Source organism: Callithrix jacchus, chromosome 14 (assembly GCF_049354715.1).
Source record: "Callithrix jacchus isolate 240 chromosome 14, calJac240_pri, whole genome shotgun sequence".
Taxonomy (NCBI): domain Eukaryota; kingdom Metazoa; phylum Chordata; class Mammalia; order Primates; family Cebidae; genus Callithrix; species Callithrix jacchus.
The window spans coordinates 86,459,476-86,479,007 of NC_133515.1; the positions used below are offsets into that span (position 1 = coordinate 86,459,476).

The 19,532-nt window shown below is 48.7% G+C and overlaps 1 protein-coding gene and 1 long non-coding RNA gene across 6 annotated transcripts in view; one reads left to right on the forward strand and one right to left on the reverse strand.

Annotated features, from left to right (window-relative positions):
- The window catches only part of PLB1 (phospholipase B1), a 154,025-nt gene that overhangs the window by 55,209 nt on the left and 79,284 nt on the right, over nt 1–19,532 (reverse strand). For 4 of the 5 annotated variants that reach the window (XM_054245111.2, XM_054245110.2, XM_054245109.2 and 1 more), the window contains 9 exons: nt 15,811–15,862; nt 14,249–14,329; nt 9,430–9,495; nt 9,071–9,171; nt 5,767–5,848; nt 2,059–2,163; nt 1,843–1,938; nt 1,541–1,612; nt 467–505 (listed from right to left, as the gene is read on the reverse strand). In XM_054245111.2, the coding sequence (XP_054101086.1) occupies nt 467–505; nt 1,541–1,612; nt 1,843–1,938; nt 2,059–2,163; nt 5,767–5,848; nt 9,071–9,171; nt 9,430–9,495; nt 14,249–14,329; nt 15,811–15,862 (694 nt within the window). The remainder of the gene's footprint in view (nt 1–466; nt 506–1,540; nt 1,613–1,842; nt 1,939–2,058; nt 2,164–5,766; nt 5,849–9,070; nt 9,172–9,429; nt 9,496–14,248; nt 14,330–15,810; nt 15,863–19,532) is intronic. The other variant, XM_078349616.1, reaches the window with a different exon arrangement.
- The window catches only part of LOC118147368 (uncharacterized), a 49,673-nt gene continuing 37,660 nt past the window's right edge, over nt 7,520–19,532 (forward strand). Inside the window, exon 1 of the long non-coding RNA XR_004733694.3 lies at nt 7,520–7,844. This is a non-coding gene — a long non-coding RNA (uncharacterized LOC118147368). The remainder of the gene's footprint in view (nt 7,845–19,532) is intronic.

Here is a 19,532-nt window from a genome sequence, read left to right on the forward strand (position 1 = left end):
AAATACAGATTCCTGATTCCTGGGTCCTACTCCTGAAGCAGGGGCGGGCGGGGGGGGCGGTGCTCAAACAGGCTTTTGAAGAAGCCTCCCTAGGTAATTTTGCCTATCAGCCAGGTCGAGGTCCACTCATCTAGTTTAGACCCCTTCACCATCCAGTGCAAGACTCAGGGCAGAAACAAATGGCCCCACCCCACACCAGCCCTTGCTTCTGCACCAGCTTTACGAGGAAGAGGGTTTCTCTTCATTTATGTTTCGGTAAAGCTGTGACTGGGTTGGCTGGGTGCCTTCCAGCTGCTATCCACGGCATTTACCCTACCTGCTACTCCATCTGAAGGTCAGGTGGGTGGCCTTTATGGCCATCTGGAACCCTTGCCCACTTTCCCACCCTGCCATGTTGGACCTGTCCCAGACCAGGGGTTGCCCATTGCATTGCCCGGTGAGCCAAGAGGAAGCAAGACGCAGGTACCTGCATGCTGTTCTTGTAGGTCTTCAGGAATGGCTGGACCTGTGGGAGAGGGGGTAAGCAATGGCAGCAAATTCTGCTTGCTTCTCTGCTTGCCAGCACTCAATAAGTGTCGGCCTGGCATAAACAGCTGCAGCCTCCCTGTCCTGTATCCCAAGCCTGGCCTCTCTCTGTCAGGGCAACTCCCTCCCGGGATGTAGGGGGGCCTTCTCTGCAACCTGAACCCAGCACAAAGAATAAGCATAAACTCATGCTTCCGGGAATGTGCCTGCCTTCCTCCACCTCCCACGTGGCTGGCTGAGAATGGCTATGTGGCCTCACTTTTTCCACCCTGCCCTCTTCCAACCATGCTCCTCTTTCTGCTGGAAAAAGCCCTTGTCTCTGCTCCTCAGGCTCCCTTGCCACTCCATGCCTACCCCACCCTGCAGTGGTCAGGGCCCCTTCCTGCCCAGGCGAGAAAAGTCAGATGATCTTGGTCCTGTCTCACATAAGCCCTGTCCAGTGGTTCCCAGTGTCAGCCTAGGAGCCCTCTGGGTAGACAGAGGAATTCTTGGGGGCAGCTGCTGCAGAGCTCCAAGAAAGTATTTTTGAGAACTTGTGAGTAAAAATGTAGGGCTTCTTCTTCTTTTCCTTCTGTAGCTCCAGCTTCCAATTTACACCCCCCATCCCCCACCACCAACTAGATATCCTTCTAGGTCTCCAGTTCCTCGCTCTGCTTCTCTGCCATAGAGGCAGGGGCTATATGAAAGCAAGGAATCCTTCTGCCCCGTCTGCCTGTGAAGTTCTCCGCTGCCCCCAGCTTTCAGAACGACAGGCAGATGTGGCTGCCATGCTCATCTCGCCTGCCCCAAAAAGTTGTCTGCAGCCCAGACTTGTGTGAGTGCTCCCAGTCATGTAGTGATCAAGTGGTTGTCCCTCTCAGTACAACCAGATGGGGCATTTGGGGCAGTTAACCCTGGAGTATAAAGTGGGGTGGGTGGGCAGGCAGAGCTGGGGCTGTGGGTGAGGGCCTGGGATGAAATGAACTAAGAAGCCCAATGGGAGCCGGAGCCTGGAAGGATGCACTTTCCACTCTACCTGGTTCGGACATGTGATATTGATCTGGTTTTCAAAGTTATGATATGTCGTCTTCTGGCCAACAGGTTCCAGCTAAATCAAGAAGCAGGGAGATGGGGAGTGAGGAAGAGGTGGCCAGATGGAAAGCTCAGGACACAGGTCAGGGGTGCAGGAGGCAGAGAAGGATGAAGGAGATGGGGTTTATTTATCATTGCTGTGTACAGAATCACATGGCCTGCGTGATGGACCTCCTAGGTCCTCCAAAGGCTTTTGAGTCTTTTTCTTACCAGAGGGAGGATGTATTTTCCTCGCAGCCACCTTACCATGCTGTTCCAGAGGGCACTGCCTGCATGGGCGTGAGACTTGCTGCTGAAGTGGAAACAGTCAGGAGCGAAGAAAGAGTTGTCAGGCAATCCCTCCTGCTCACCGGGCAGAAAAAGAGAGGCTGTTATAGACCCGCTGGATCGTATAAATGACACTCAGAAAGAGCCACACACTCTCTGTGGATTCTATTTATCCATGATGATTGCTTTCTTTACCGAGGTCTTTGGCATGTCCAAGTTTTCAAAGAACGGTTGCACAACCACTGTAAAATCTTCCCTTGTGTCGTATCGGCCGCTCTCAATCAGTTGGTGGGTCCCTTCCTGCAGGAGGAAAAGGGGACAGAGGTCAGGCGGTCCTCTGCATCTGCTCAGTCCTTGATGGGTCTCTTTCCCCAACACAGAACTAAACAGAATCTGACTGTTGAGTGAACTCAACCTGGAGCAAAATTGCAACTGAGATTTTATCTTTCAGATCATTTACATTTTAGATCAGCCTTTATCTTAGCCCCTTGCCCCAAACTCTGCTGCAATTGCATCTATTTGAACCAGGCTGTGAAAAAGGATAGGTAAGAAAAGTCTATCAGCTTGACTTTTTTGTTTCTGAGATGGAGTTTTGCTCTTGTTGCCCAGGCTGGAGTGCAATGGCGCGATCTTGGCTCACCACAACCTCCACCTCCCATGTTCAATCAATTCTCCTGCCTCAGCCTCCTGAAGAGCTGGGATTTCAGGCATGTGCCACCACGCCCAGCTAATTTTGTATTTTTAGTAGAGACGGGGTTTCTCCATGTTAGTCAGGCTGGTATTAAACTCCTGACCTCAGGTGATCCGCCCACCTCAGCCTCCCAAAGTGCTGGGATATTACAGGTGTGAGCTACCATGCCCAGCCAGCTTGACTTCTTTTAAAGCTATTTTGACTAAAGATTTTAGAGGTGGTTTTTAGTTAAATGACATTTTGAATAATCCAAACAATTTATTTATGTCCTACATTTGTCCAGGAAAATCAAAGGTGCATCAAAATTGAATGTATATTTATGTTGCCTGTGCAGAGAGGGTACATGCTTGAGGCTCTCAGATCTGTGTAACCCTCACAGCTTCTGCTTGGGGTCACTTCTAGGAAAACTTGTTACCCCAGTTCTGGCTCCCACTGTAGGCTGACTCAGCCATTCCACTGCTCACCAGGGTTTCTGCCACCTGGGGCCATTACTCTGGCTGGAGAGGGAAGTCAGGCTTACATACCTGGGAACATTAATGGGGTCACTTCAGAAAATACCACACACGGTCTTTTCCCAGGGTCAGTTCCCAGGCCAGGAATGCCTCGAGTCTGACCTCCCAAGCCAGTGTCTGCCTTGAGTAAGGCATGCGGGAAGGAGAGAAGGTAGTCTCTCAGAAGGGAAGGAAGTGAGGTACTGCGAACTGGCAGTGTGACTTCCAGCACAGTGCGTCCCTTTCTCTGTTTCCCCTTTAGTAAATGGAGGATGTTGGGTGAGTCCTGGGCCATCTCTTAAATCCCTTCCAGTGCTACTGGTTACTGTGGGGATAGCCAGATGGGCTCACAGTGGAACCACACACCTTTTGGCAGTGGAAGGAAATAGTGTGTAGAGTCCCTGGCACATGGCAAGTGGTAAGTAACTGCCTGTGGTTATTGATAGGAATGATCATCTCCAGGGAGAGTGATGAGAGCTGTAGCTTTTGTAGGAAGTAGGGTGTGAGATGATTCTCAGAGAGGGCATGATGGCCACACGTGGCTGGCATGCGGGATCTCCAAAACGCTAGATCAGCCAGGGCCTCAGTGGTGGGCAGGATCGGCCGTGGGAACCACTGGCCTGTCTGCAGAGGCTGGGAAGCTGATGTCGGTGAATCTTTCTCCTCCGTTTTGGCTGCTCAGCATCTGAACCCACTTCCAAGTTTGAAGACCCCACTGCATAGGGAGCAGCCTGCCTCCCACTGTGGAGGCTGAAAAAGACAACGGCTACTTTCCCAACCCTGCCTGCAGCCAGGGCGTGGGCACACGACTGCGGCTTCACCAAAGGAAGCCTGAGGCCTGTGTCAGGGATGGCAAAGCACCCATTCTGCTAAAGGTGGCAACTGCATCCAGTTCCTAGAAATGGCAGTGACACTGGAGTCTGCGATGTCTTCCCTGGACTGGATCTGTGGCCTGATTTTGATTCTTTTTTTTTTTTTTTTTTTTGAGACAAAGTATCACTATGTTGCCCAGGCTGGAATGCAATGGTGCAATCTTGTCTTACTGCAACCTCTGCTTTCTGGGCTCAAGTGATCCTCCTACCTCAGCCTCCTAAGTAGCTGAGACTACAGGTGTGTGCTACCATGCCTGGCTAATTTTTGTATTTTTTGCAGGGTTTTACTAGTTGGCCAGGCTGGTCTTGAACTCCCAACCTCAAGTGATCCATCTGCCTCAGCCTCCCAAAGTGCTGGGATTATAGGCATAAGCCACCACACCCAGCCCTGATTTTGATTCTTATGGGTTGGCCCCTAGAATTTTATCATTCCACGATTCCTGATAGCTTAGCTCCTGACCCTAGCTCTCTAGCTCTGCCAGAGATTCTGTGTAAATATTAAATCTGCTTAAATTCACTGGAAACTCCATGAACTTTAGTCGCGTGCACCAAATAATCCCAATTGAAACAGGATTGCTCTCACGGCCATAACCTCAGCTGCCTTTCCTGTTCTGGTGTGGGCAGGGAACTTCCTCCCCAATCACGGGTGCCTGCTCACAGCAGAAAGAAGTACAGCTGGGCACAGTGGCTCATGCCTGCAATCCCAGCACTTTGGGAGGCTGAGGTGGGTGGATTGCTTGTGTGCAGGAGTCCAAAACCAACCTGGGCAATATAGTGAAACCCTGTATCTACTAAAAATACAAAAAGTAGCTGGGCGTGATGGCACACACCTGTAGTCCCAGCTACTTGAGGGACAGGCTGGAGGATAGCTTAAGCCTTGGAGGTCAAGGCTGCAGTGAGCCAAGATTGCACCACTGCACTCCAGCCTGGGTGACAAAGTGAGACCCTATCTCATTATAAATAAATAGAATAAAGGAAGTCCAGCTGGGGAGTCATCCTGAGTGCTAGGTGGTGGTCACAGAGGACAATAAATACAGGTTCATTTCCCTGTACCCTGATACACCTGGCAGGTATAGCTGCCCCCAAAAGGGTCTGCAGGGAAGTGGTGCGGCCCCCATGGAGTCCATGGACTCCTTGAAGGATGGATCTACTCTGGCAGCTATTTGCAGCCTAGTCTGGAAGAAAGGCCTACCGTTGGCCTCTCCCAGTGACTGGACAATGTTTTTGTGGGGGAGAAACTCATGATCATTAAGGAAGTCTGTTGCTACAGTCAAAGATGTGTAGAGAAAGGGCTAAAATGAACTGCCCACAAGATGGAGATCATCTCCTGACTTCCTTTCTCCTTGTGCTCCCCAAGAACATCTGCTCTATTGGAGGGGAGGGCAGAGGGAATGCACCTCATCTCACTGAACCCTGGAGACCCTCCAGGGAGGGAGGTGCTTCAGCATCCGTTTCCCACCCAGGAGATGGAAGCCCGGAGAAGTTTCACTGCCCATGTGTCTACTGTTCCACAACCAGTGAGCAGAGTCGGGGTTTGGATCCGGATAGATCTACTCCGAAACTTCTTTCCATAATCCATGTTCGTCTATGAACAAGTGGAAACATTTGTTTCGGGTAAAGACCAGGAACTGAGATTCAGTGGCACATTCAGGCACTTGGCTCTGAGGTGCAAGTCAAGCAAACCAAATTGCAGCCCTGCTGTGTCTCGGGGCGTTTTAAAATCAGCAAACTCATCCATGGTCATCACCCATACGGGGTCAAAATTACCTAAGCATTGACTTGTTCTCTAGACGGAGCAATCAAATCACACAGCACTTCTGGGAAGTCTTAGAACCCCTTCCCCACTTACCTGAAACTTCTTGTTGAATTCGATAAGCATGGCAAGTTCTGCTGAGTTATCATCAAACTTCAGGACACAGGGACACAGAGACCTGTGGATCAAACCAAAGAGAAACCCTCACCTGCCAAGATCACCATGCTGAATCAGTGATGTAGAAATGTTGGTTTGAGACTCAACATATTTCTTTTATCTCGGAGTTCAGAGAGCTATGCTAATGAGGAGTCTAGCTGTCCGGTCTGCTGATCATACTAAATGAAGCTAAAGGAAATTTCCAGGCCAGGTGCGGTGGCTCACGTCTGTAATGCCAGCACTTTGGGAGGCCAAGGAGGGCAGATCACTTTGAGGTCAGGAGTTCGAGACCAGGCTGGCTGACATGGTGAAACCCTGTCTCTATGAAAAATACGAAAAAATTAGCCAGGTGTAGTGGTGCATGCCTGTGGTCCCAGCTACTCGGGAAGCTGAGGCATGAAAATCACTTGAACCTGGGAGGTAGAGGTTGCAGTGAGCTGAGATTGTACCACTACAGTCCAGCCTGGGTGACAGAGCGAAACTCTCTCAAGAAAAAAAGAAAAAAGTTTTCCTAGACCTGGATTTGCTTTTGAAAATGAAATAGACTTCTTCTGATATCTGTAGGAGTGACTTTTATGGAGCCGAGTTACCTTGTGGCTGTCTAAGGACAGTGCTGTGTGGATAAGGCATACTACCTTCTACATATTAGTGACAATAATAATTGCTAAGATACACTGATTTGAATTTGTCTTAGCAATTATTGAATAATTAACAGTGACTACTGTACCAAGCACTGCAATAACTACTTTATGGGTAGTTAACCTGTTTAGTCCTCCCAGCCATTCTAGAAGTGGTATTCTCATTATTCGTGTTTCAGAGATGAGAAACCGAGGCTCAGAGGGGTTGAGTAACTTTCTCAAGGTCACATGGATGCTGAATGTGGAAGTCAGGACTTGCACTCAAGTCTGTCTGGCTCTGATCCTGAGCTCTGATCCTCTGTCTTAACTCTATGTATCAAATTGCTTCCACCCAGTCTGTAGCTCTGACCTGGCCAGCTAGCTGGCACTTCTGGGCTTTTGGTCCAGGGGGATGAGGTGATAACAGCAGGGATGGCTCCACGTAGACTCAGCACTGCAGAGGAAAGTACAGCCACCCGATGGAACAGTGGAGAGGCGGGGAGTGCAGAGCACTGCAGAGGTGGCAGGACAAGGTGACCTGAGTCTATCCAACCTTGACATTCAGTGACTTGGCCACCTCGGATCTGTGAATGGACCTGGCAAATGCCTATACTGAACCTTTAGTTTGAATGGTCTAAAAAACCCTGCCGGGATGGGTAGCAAGAGGCTTTCTGATAAGCTGCTCTGAAATGGAGTGAAGACACGATCCCCCGTGTGGCCCAGTGACTGGAGAAAGTGGGAGCCAGGGAATGAGTCAGCAGTTGGAAATAGCATGCCTGACACCAGCAGCATTCATAAGCACATGTCACCCAGCAGCCATCCTGTCTGCTCACAGCACTGTGACACCTTCTCCAGGGGACCTGTGCAGTTTGGGTCCCCCAGGTGAGGCTTGGCATGGATCTACAGAGGAGCAGCTAAGATACCCCCTTAACTTCCAAGAGTGAGTCTGGCCCTTGTGAATTATTCAGTAATTCAGCAAACAGCAGCTGAGCCCCTACACCACGCTAGCAGTGACTCAGACTCAGTTCACAGGCTGTGGGAGGGAAGCACATGAATAATTACCACGTGATGTGCTCAGGTCTGAGGTGGGGACCTGTATAGAGTGACAGAACTCGGGGGGCAGGGCAGGGAAGCACAGCCTCAGTGACCTTGGCTAACAGTCCAGAGGAGAACCTGTAGGAAGGAAGGCTACGGGAAACGTTCATGCTTCACTTAGAAGAATGTCTTATTCCTGAGGGTACTGGAGATGTGTCATACAGACTGGGTCTCCCTTATCTGAAATGCTTTTATCCAGAAACATTTCAGATTTCAGATTTTTTTTGGATTTTGGAATATTTTCATTACCCTATGACTATCATTTTCAGCCACATCTTTACGACACAGAGAATGAGCAAAACTCCGGTGAGTAATGCACGCACGTCTTGGCCCCACGTGAGCCATCATGGGGAACCTGTTGTTGGAGCACCCAGCCTGCACATGTGCCACTTTGCTACCCTCTGTGGGCATGCTGGAGCTGCAGGATCTGGGCATGCACAGGAAAGACAGTGATCACAGCTGAAGGGGGCTTTTGGGGGATGCTGAATAAACTGCGTGCTGTGTACCTGTGTTTTGACTGCCACCTGTCACGTGAGGTCAGGTGTGGAATGTTCCCTTGTGGTTTCACATCAGCACTTTAAAAGTTTTGGATTTGGGGCCGGGCATGGTGGCTTACGCCTATAATCCCAGCACTTTGGAAGACCAAGGAGGGTGGACCACCTGAGGTTTCACCATGTTGACCAACCTGGGCCAACATGGTGAAACCTCGTCTCCACTAAAAATACAAAAATTATTTGGGCATGGTGGTGTGCCTGTAATCTCAGCTGCTCAGGAGGCTGAACTGGGAAGATTGCTTGAACCTGGGAGGCGGAGGCTGCAGTGAGCTGAGACTGTGCCATTGCCCTCCAACCTGGTGACAGAGCGAGACTCCATCTCAAAAAAAAAAAAAGTTTTGGATTTTGGAGTATTTCAGATTTCAGATTTTTGGATGAGGGATGCTCAGCCTACACTAGAGGGGGAAGCCATCTTTGTCTGACTCTGGAGGCTGAGGGTGAAGACATCCTCTTAGGACCAGGGCTCTCTACTCTCTGGGGAGGGCTCTGTCCTCTGGACTCTGCTGATTCTGGTCTGACCTCCTTCTCTGGCAAGTGACAGTAGCCGTATGTCTGTGAATGCCTTACACGGAACACCCATAAAAACCAAAGGCGCCCCTGTCCTAGAGATGGGCCTCTAGGAGGGGCAGGGCAGCTGTGGACACACTTGGAAGTAGGTCCCAGAAGTGGCCTGGGTGCTCCTTGGGCCTCAGCTTGGCTCCATTCCTAGCGTTTTGCTCTTTCCTTTGGAGTCCTGGAGGGTGCCTTGTGGCAACCATGGTAACAGAGGAGGGGCGCAGGGGTAGTTCCCCATGTCACCCTGAGGTAGGCTGCGGCCTACACCAGGGTTGAAAAATCCTGGGATATCCTCCCCTTAGGACTTTCTAGCTTAGAAGATGGGGTGGCCACAGTCCTTTCACACTTCTGCCCTTGGGTGTTCTAGGGAACTTGCTAAGGGTGCCACTGCCCTTATGGGAATGGGGGAGAAGTGTGTCTGACCTGAGGATCATCCTTGGGCAGTAGACTTTCTTCTCCTGGTACAGCTCCCTCAGGTTGATGATCTCAAGCACCGTCACCAGGTTCACAAATGCCCGAGGAACCTGAGAAAAGGCAAAGTCAGTCACCAAGAGGATGAGGCTGGGCAGCTCCAGGCTCTCACCTGGGTGTGGGGCCTGCTCTTCCTGCTCAAGTTTCAGATCTAGGGACGTCCATCCACCGCCATCCACTTCCCCCACCCCTCCCTGCTCCCCATCTAGGCATTTGGGCTGAGATCCAAAACCAAGGTGACCTGCAGGTCTCCCCAGAACGCCAGAGCTTCCCCCAGGCGAGGCCTGAGGTCTAAGATGCAGCCTCCGTACCTCGGCGTGGAGGATATCCAGGGCCTTCCCAATGTTGTCTGTGAAGTTCTGGGGAGAATAGCGGACCTGCAGGAAGAGGAAGTATCCCTTGAACACCATTTGTCACCCAATCTCTCTAGGAACAGGGCTACTTTCTCCCTTGGTTCCCCTTCTTTCTTTCTTTCCTTTTCTTTTTTTTTAATTTTTATTACTTTTATTTTATTTTTTTTTTCTTTAGCTTAACCCAGGTTAACACAGGAACCAGGCTATGGCAATTCTTTCCAGTAAATTTCTTACTTTTCTATCAGGTTTACTAGTGGTCTTGATGGCAGCAGTGGCCCATCTGGAGTGGCTGCTGCAAAGATGCCAGCTGCAGCAGGGGAGGCACAGCTAGGGCTGCACACTCTGCGAGCTGGTGGGAGCCAGGAACAGGCAGGAGCCCTGCCCCCTTCCGAGTTGGTGGGACAGAAGCCTCGCACTCTCACAGCTGCAGCTTCCCAGCTGTGGCTGTAGACCTGGGCATTCCTGTGTTCTCAGGGGTCCAGAAAACCCCTTAACCCTGCAGGCTTTTTTTTTTTTTTTTTTTTTAGTGGGACGGGAGAATCACAAGGAATCAGGTGTTCAGAGGAATGTATTGAGTAAAGGTGAGGAACTAGGATATTGAAAAGTAAAAAAAAGGAGAGAAGGAGAGGGAGAAAGAGGAAGAAAAAGAGGGAGAGAGAACAGGAATATTGCTTCATTCTAAAAATGGGTACTAATAATGGCTGATCATTATTTTGTGTATTTAAAATGGAGAACTCTATAAATATTTATTGAGTTTACTTGTTCCGGATCTGAGTTGAAGTCCTGGATATCCTTATTAATTTTCTGTCTCGTTGAGTCTAAATCTCATTATGGGTCTTATGTATCTGGATATTAAGATCTCTTATTGTTGCATTGATCCTTTTACCACTGTATCTTTGTTGCTTTGAAATCTATTTTATCCAATGTGAGAATTGCAACTCCTGCTTTTTGTTTATTTATTTATTTTTGCTCTCCATTTGGTTGGTAAATTTTTCTCCAACCCTTTGTTTTGAGTCTTTGTGTATCTTTGGATATACCGTTAGGTTTTGGCTGTATCTTTTGATTGGGGGATTTAGTCGACTTAAATTTAGGGTTACTGCCATTTGATGTTAACTGGCTATTTTATCCATTCGTTGATGTAAATTCTTCTTTATGTTGATGCTCTTTACTTTTTGGTATATTTTTAGAAAGGCTCATACTGGTTGTTCCTTTCTATGTATAATGCTTCTTTCAGAAGTTCTTGTAAAGCAGGCCTGGTGGTAATAAAATCTCTGAGTACTTGCTTGTTCATAAAAGATTTTATTTTTCCTTCAATTGTGAAGCTTAGTTTTGCAGGATATGAGATTCTAGGCTGAAAGTTCTGTTCGTTAAATATGTTGAATATTGGCCCCCACTCTCTTCTGGCCTGTAGGGTTTCCACTGAGAGATCTGCTGTAAGTCTAATAGGTTTCCCTTTATGGGTAACCTGGCCTTTCTCTCTGACTGCCCTTAGTATTTTTCTCCTTCGTTTCAATCCTGGTGAATCTAACGATTATGTGCCTTTTTGAGGAATATCTTTGTGGTGTTCTCTGTATTACCTGGGGTTGAATAGTGTCCTGCTTTGCTAGATTGGGAAAATTTTCCTGGATAATATCCTGAAAAGTATTTTCCAGCTTGGATTCATTCTCTCCATCACATTCAGGTACACCAATCAAACGTAGATTGGGTCTTTTCACATAGTCCCATATTTCTTGGAGATTTTGCTCATTCCTTTTCATCCTTTTTTCTCTATTCTTGTCTTGTCGTTTTATTGCATTAAGTTGGTCTTCGACCTCTGATATCCTTTCTTCTGCTTGATCCATTCTGCTATTTAAACTTGTGCATATTTCACTAAGTTCTCGTGCTGTATTTTTCAACTCTGTTAGTTCATTTATATTCCTCTCTATATTGTCTATTCTTTTCAGCATTTCGTCAAACCTTTTTTCAAAGTTCTTAGTTTCTTTACATTGGGTTAGAACAAGTTCTTTTAATTCCCAGAAGTTTCTTATCATCCACCGTTTGAAGCCTACTTCAGATAATGGAACACAGTCCTTTTCCATCAGGGCCTGTTCCGTTGCTGATGAGGAACTGCAATCCCCTGTAGAGGGAGAGGGGTTCTGATTTTGGGTATGCTCGGCCTTCTTAGGCCGGTTTTTTCCCTTTATTATAAATTTATCCATCTGTCATCTTTACAATTACTGCCTTTCTAATTAGGTTTCTGAGTTGACGTCCAGTTTATTGATTCCCAGTGCTGGCATTCAAGCAACCCACTGCGCCGGCCACAATAGCAGCGATAAGACTGATGGTGCTCTTCTGCCCAGGAATCTCTGGTCTGGCTTCCTTCTTGAGTCTGCAACAAGCGGCTCTGCCTTCCCGGAGCTCCAAACACCGGTCAGTAAGGGAACCAGTCCCGTTTACTCTGCATGAAGAGCTCCCGCGCCAAGGCGCCAGCAAAACCACTGCACCAGCCACAAGAGTCGCGCTGGCGACCCGCGGGGCTCCTCCACTAGAAATCTGCTGGTCCGTGAGCAACGAAAATTCGTCTGAAAGTGTGGCGTCCTCTCGTTCTCTGAGCTTTCACTGGGAGCTACAATCCTGAGCTGTTAGTGATCAGCCATCTTGGATCTCTCCTTCTCTTTTTTTTTATTTTTTGAGACAGGGTCTCACTCTGTCTCCTGGGATGTAGTGCAGTGGTGTGATCCAGGCTTACTGCAACCTCTGGCTCTTGGGCTCAAGCGATCCTCCCACCTCAGCCTCCCAAGTAGCTGGGACCATGGGCATGTGCCACCATGCCTGGCTAATTTTTGTTTTGGTGGAGATGGGGTTTTGCCATGTTGCCCAGGCTGATCCACCCACCTCGGCCTCCCGAAGTGCTGGGATTACAGGTGTGAACCACTGCACCCAGCCAGAGTCCCCTTTTTACTGTATTTCAGTCCCAGCAGGCAATATTGAAATATAGTGTTTGTCTCTGGGGCCCCAGCCTAGACACCAGTCCCACAATCTTCAGATTTGTCATGGCTGTGGCCCTCAGGGAAATGCCTTTTGTTGTTGATGCATGGAGCTCTGGGTCTACTTCACATCCACTAGCTTTGGAGCCAGAGCATTGCATCTCTGGGCCCCTCTGTCTAACACGGGGACGTCAGAGCAGATGAGCTCTAAGATCTCCACAACTTGAGCAGCCTCTGTCCTATGGCCTGATCTCTTCTTCCTGGAGTCTTGGTGTCTGGGGAGCCACACCCTACACAAATCGAGGCAATAATGGAGGGGAAGAGGGTCTGGTGAAACACCCATCACACCAAGCCTAGATACATTTTACCTGTTTCTTCTGACCTTGGTATCTGTGGTTTTAAAGCTTTTTCAGCAGTGGAACTCTTCCTCTGATTGAAATCTAACCAAGAGCACTGCCGTATGGAACATATCAAAGCTGTGTCACTTAAGGTGAGCAGAGGAGGGTACCAGGGTGCCACCCCCCGACGGGCCACCAGCAGCCCCAAGGCTCCCCTCTGGGCCCTTCAGATCACAGCTTGAAAACTCCTGACTCCTGGTGACTGGGATGCCAGGAAAGTGGGTTGTGAGGGGTCCAGGGCATCCCTCCAGGTCGGTGATCAGAGGCTACAGCAAGATAGTCTAAACCTCACTCTGCTGGTCTCCTTTCTACCTACAAACCTACTTATCTTTAAGCCGAGTTGGAAAGTCTCATGCTCTATGTAAATCTAACAACCCCCTTCCCCATGCACCAGGCTCCCACAGCAACTTTGCCTTTTTTTTTTTGAGACAGAGTTTCGCTCTTGTTACCCAGGCTGGAGTGCAATGGCGCAATCTTGGCTCACCACAACCTCCACCTCCTGGGTTCAGGCAATTCTCCTGCCTCAGCCTCCTGAGTAGCTGGGATTACAGGCATGTGCCACCATGCCTAGCTAATTTTTGTATTTTTAGTAGAGACAGGGTTTCACCATGTTGACCAGGATGGTCTCGATCTCTTGACCTCGTGATCCACCCACCTCAGCCTCCCAAAGTGCTGGGATTACAGGTGTGAGCCACTGCGCCCAGCCAGCTTTGCTTCTGTGCATCCCTACAACCACATCCTGATGTCTTCCTTGTGCTGTGATGAAGTGCCTGTGTCTCTCCGCTGGTAGTGTGAGTTCCTGAGGACAGGGCCTGTGTTTCCTTCACCACTGCTTTGCTCCTAGTGCATTCCTGGTGTAGGCATGGGTGGGAGGCTAGTGGGTATGGCCTGTCGGGTTTCTGTCAGCTCAGAAACAGTTTCCATGAAGACATGAAGCACCCACGGAGCAGTAGCCTTGATCTTGGGTTTCCCGCCAGCCCAGAATGACTTGGCTCTGAAATTTGCCCAAATGCCTGCAGGAAATCGCCTTTCCCGTACAAGCAACAGCACAGAGGTGGAGAGGGCAAGGCCGCCAAAGGCTGGAGAAAGGAACTAACCCGTGACTCTCTGTGAACATAGGCAAGATTTTTCTAGGTCATTGGGTGTTATCTTGGCTTCTAGAATGATATGATCAGGCTCCCTTGATAGGAAACTGAATCAGGATCAATCTTGTAACCAATCCTGCTTGTCCAGCTGAATCGCTCCCTGGAGGTGGATGCTTTCATGGTCTCAGGGTTCATTCCAGGCTGGATCCAAGACAAACCATGAGCTTGAGTCCCAAGTTAGCTGCACTGCTCCTGGGTAGAGCATGTGACTGGGCTGTGAAAATCCTTCTCTGGGGGTGAGTCTTGAGTAAGGGGCCTGGAGACTTACCGGATCATTGCAGAAATCACAGAGGTCATTGCCGCCTATAAACAGGGTTATTATCTTCCAGTCTTCCTGAAAGTGTATCCTCTGAAATGAATAGGAAACACACAAGTAAGCACCTTGTCCCAGAGTCAAGTCAAGCTAAACACAAAGCGCTTGACACTAGAAGACATGGGTGCTCACACACCCAAGTGTCTCATGGGCTTCCATATTCTCCATTCCTTGGTTCTGGGGTCCTGAGATCATAGGTGCTAATGGCTCATTTATTTTAGGTGGAATTACTGAACTCTGTCCACACACAAAAGCACACAGGTCACAGTGTCCATGTGTGCTGGCGGAGTAGATACAGACACCCTCTGAGCTGTTCCTCCATCTCCAGCACAGCAAGGAAGTGGGGAGGGGATAAGGAAGCCGGTCCTGGCCATGGGAAAGGAATATGTGTTCCAAAATCTTCCAGAAACGCTGGATTCTAATTTTGCCTTAAGGGAGAAAGGACCACCTTTCAGAAAGAGAGAGCTCTCCAAATCTGGAGTACTCACACTGGCGACTAGTTCTGCCCATGAACTAGTCAAGCCAGAGAGGCTGGGTAGAAAGCAAGGTCACAGCTCTAAGCACATGCTCTGAAAACATTTTGCCACCTCTGGGATCTGTCTCCTCCAAGGGGGACCTGGAGAAGTATGTGAAGTCACAGGGCTGTGTGGAGGGGTGCAGCTATACACAGTCCATAAACCATGGCCCCGGGGCAGCCGTGGCCCTCACAGCCTCTTATATTGCCCCAGGCTTACACAGCTTTGCTTCTGTGATGTACACTTCCAAAACAGGGTGGAAGGAGAAACGTGAGAACAAGATCCAGAAAAGTGCAGCATTAAGGGTAGAAATACCCTGAAAACCTCTGATAGCAGACTTCAGTACACACTACATTTACATAACTCATCCTAATCTTCCTTTTTACATTATTTTACCCACCTGGAAACTGCTATAAAAAGCCTCTGAATTGAGACCCTTGCTTTCATTTAAGGGAGAACCTCATAATTCGTCTTTCAGAACACAGCTCAGACATCTCCTCTACTTTTATTTTTTGGTACTGCTCCTTGCAGAGCAGGGCTCTCTCATGGGCCATGTGCCCAGAATAACAGCCAAACATCTCCTTCTCAAGCCTTCCCTGACTCTCCTAAGCAGAGGGGCCTGTCCCTTCTGCACCCGACCCTGTCTTATCCAGAACCCTTTTGATGGAACACAGGCCAACTGTTTCCTAATTTGATTCTTCACACTGGTCTCCGCTTCCAAGCTCCTTGAGGACAGGACTGTGCTGATTCTTTTGTTTATCTCCAGCGCCAGCCTGATGCCTGGCTCACAATAGATGCATAATTTCATCAGCTAACTGACTGAACAAATGAACAGGAATCCCCCTTCCAGAGGAGCAGCATTTCAGGCTTCAGATGTGTCTGCTAGAAACCCAAGCTGGGCTCCCTACCACCCCTCAACCCGCAGCTGATTTCTGTATCCATGGATTTTTCCTGCCTACTTCCTATCCCAGAGAGTCCCACCTGGAGCCCCCTGAGACCCACCGTGTCATTCTTCATCAGGTCCACCAGCCTCCTGGCCTGGACAGGTAAATCCCTGCAGGGACACATCGGAGGAAGTGCTGTGAGGAGCGGGGACTGGCAGGGGCACTTAGCAGAGAGAACAATCAAATGTATGGTGCAGGAAGGCCCAGTGTGAGCCTCCTGCAGGAAAATGAACTGAAGGCCATATCACAGAGCTCCTTCCCCATTCAGGCTCCGCTGTGGGATGGGGGAGGGATGGTGGCTGTCTTGGGAAGGCCAGAGCACTGTGCATAGGAGGGGGTAACTCTCAGTGTGACTACTTTCCTCTTTTTCTTCTTCCTGAGATGGAGTCTCACTCTGTCGCCCAGGTTGAAGTGCAGTGGCATGATCTCTGCTAACTGAAACCTCCACTTCCCGAGTCCAAGAGACTCTCCTGCCTCAGTCTCCTGAGGAGCTGAGATTACAGGCACATGCCACCATGCCCAGCTAATTTTTGTATTTTTAGTAGAGATGGGGTTTCGCCATGCTGGCCAGGCTGCGCTCAAACTCCTGACCTCATGATCTACCTGCCTTGGCCTCCCAAAGTGCTGGGATTACAGGCGTGAGCCACTGTGCCTGGCCCGTGTGACTGTTTTCTGATCGGCCACTGTGCCTGGCCCATGTGACTACTTTCTGATCGACATATCTGACTGTTTACTTTTCTTTTCCTTCCAAGCCAGGCTTGTTCAGGGCACATGGAAGGTTTGCCTGTGAGTATTTCACATCTTGCACATTTCATGGCACCTCGTATTTTGGCAGGTCCAATGGCCTAAGCCCTCGTACACTTAAGATAACATAGTCTAGTCAGACGCATCTGGGTTGGACACTTAGGCACCTCTTGGTAACTGTGTGAAAGTGACTTAAATTCTTAGTTCAAAAAGACTGCAAAATGGAGACAAACTCACTGAACCCAGAGGGTCATTGGGAGCAGCAGATGAGATGGGCAAAGCCGCCCCAGGGAATAGGAGCCAGTGCTGGTGTCAGAGCGCCAGGGTTTGAATCCTGGCTCTGTATAAGACAGTTGTGAAACTGACTAGCTCTGAGACCTTGGCTGATGACGACCCTACAAACTCTATGTGTTTCTCTTTGGAAAATGGGGACGGTAGCACACTTTCTTCATAGAATTGTTGGGGAAATTAAATGCGGTGCCATATAAAGAACTTATAGCAGTGCTTGGCACGTGGTATGCAACCACTGAATTTTTCTGCCATCATTACCACCATCATCATTGATAAAGTCCCTGGCACAGGGCTTCGCAGGAAACATTAGTGGTCAGGCTCTTCCCCTCTTATCTGTTAGCCCAACTGGCCTGATGTGAGTCACAGTACACTAGGTATTCCATCACCTGGGTGGGGACTTTAGGTAAGTCATATAACCTTTTTGAGTCTTGATTTCCTCATTTGTAAATCTGAAGTTATCAGAGCAGCTGCTCTGTCTATGGAACAGAGTTTGGGGATGATTACTCAACCCCTCTGAAGCTCAATTTTTTTTTTTAAGACTGAGTCTCACTCTATCACCCATGCCAGAGTGCAATGGCATGATCTTGGCTCACTACAACCTTAGCCTCCTGGGCTCAACTGATTCTCGAGCCTCAGCCTCCCAAGTAGCTGGGATTACAGGCATCCGCCACCACGCCCAGCTAATTTTTGTATTTTTAGTAGAGACTGGGTTTTGCCATGTTGGCCAGGCTGATCTCGAACTCCTGACCTCGAGTAATCCACCCACCTTGGCCTCCCAAAGTGCTGGGATTACAGGTGTGAGCCACTGCGCCCTGCCGAAGCTCAATTTTATCATCAGTAAAACATGGGAGTCACCCTCTGCTCTGTTCATCTCATGTTTTTTGTGCAGAACACAGGTGCCTTGTAAATGGTGCACTGATGTATCTGCATGAGAGCCATTGTCAGACCTGGAACGAAGCCTACAGGGCACAAGGCCAGACTATGTGGTCGAGTTGATGCATTTGTTCAGGTCATGTGGCCTCTTTGTGCTATAGTTTCTTCAATTCTAATACAGGAATAAACCCCATCTTTTCCCTGCCACCCAGGATGTGCTTGGATTGCTTGCATGAAAGAGCCCCAAGGCCTCTGGCAGTGCAAGGACAGAAACCCAGGGCCAAATGAATCACACTCATTTTCATTACTTTTATGCTCTGAACTCTAAGGTTTCATTCCTGGATGCCTCCCTGACCTCATCATACTTACCACTGTCTTTCCTCTCATATCACCAGCCCACGTATGCTTGGAAAAAGCAAGATTATGGTACTATTAAAGTAAGCCAAGAAATTAACGCAGTAAATCTGTAGCCTTTTAACTCTATCCCCATCAGAAGGAAAAGAAAGCCCCAGAATTCACCGTAAGACCTATTGGGCTTTGTGTTAGCTGTTACTTTGGATACTGTGCCCCTTTCCCACTGGCGATGAATGAGAAAGCTCCTTAGGTGGCTCATGGTCTCAGGCTGGTGCTGACAGCTGGAAGGAAGTCAGGAAATCTAGGAACCAAACCACATGAGCGTAGGCTACATGGTAGTGTGATGTTTGTGATTAAAAAGAGGATTTAGAAAAAAATAAATAATCCCATCGAAAAGTGGGCAAAGGACATGCATGGTCAATTCTCAACAGAAGATATAAACAGGCAACAAACATGAAACAGTGCTCAACATACCCAATTATCAGGGAAACGCAAATGAAAACCACAATGAGATGTCACTTTACTCCTGCAAGAATGGCCATAATTAAAACGTCAAAAAATCATAGATGTTGGCCCGGATATGGTGAGATCAGGAGTTCAAGACCAGCCTGGCCAACATGGTGAAAACTCATCTCTACCAAAAAATACAAAAAAAATTAGCCTGGCATGGTGGTATGTGCCTGTGATCCCAGCTACTTGGGAGGCTGAGTGGGAGAATTGCTTGAACCTGGGAGGTGGAGGTTGCAGTGAGCTGAGATCCTGCCACTGTACTCCAGCCTGGGCGACAGAGCAAGACCCTGTCTCGAAAAACAAACAAACAAACAAATAAAAAACAAAACAAGAAGGATATAACGGACTCTGGGGACTCAGAGAGGAAGGGTGGGGGGAAGATGTGGGATTAAAGATTATATATTGGGTACATCGTACTCTACTCGGGTGACAGGTACACCAAAAATCTCAGAAATTGCCACTGAAGAACTTACTTTGTAACTAAAAACTACCTGTTCCCCAAAAAGTGTTGAAATAAAAATTATAAATACAAATATTATAAAAAAGAAAGGGTCTTCCCATTTATTTTTCCTTGATTAGGTATAGCATTCACCTGCTCTCTGAGCAGGCAGCAAACCCCAAGAAACGCTCAAGGCTTTGGAGTGCAGTGGAGGGATGGGACCTAGGAAAGCTGACCTGCCAGCTCTTGAGGACCAATGGGGCTGTGCCCTGGGACCATGACCATGATGGCTGTGCCCACTGACATTTACCCCAGGTGGGCCTGCCACTTTACTGCATGACTGCCAGGATCACCATTCTGACCAATATGTGTCATGTGTCCACTATTGACAGCTCGCCAGAACGTTCATATCTAATACGGCATGAGTTTCACAACCGCCCTGTGGGAGAGGTTCCTAACCAGCCCCATCTCTTAGAGTCTGAGGCCTAGAGAGGCCAGGGAGGAAACTGAGCTCCCACCCAGGGCTTCCCCTCCCAGGGCTGGTGCTCTTCCTGGGACACAAAATGATA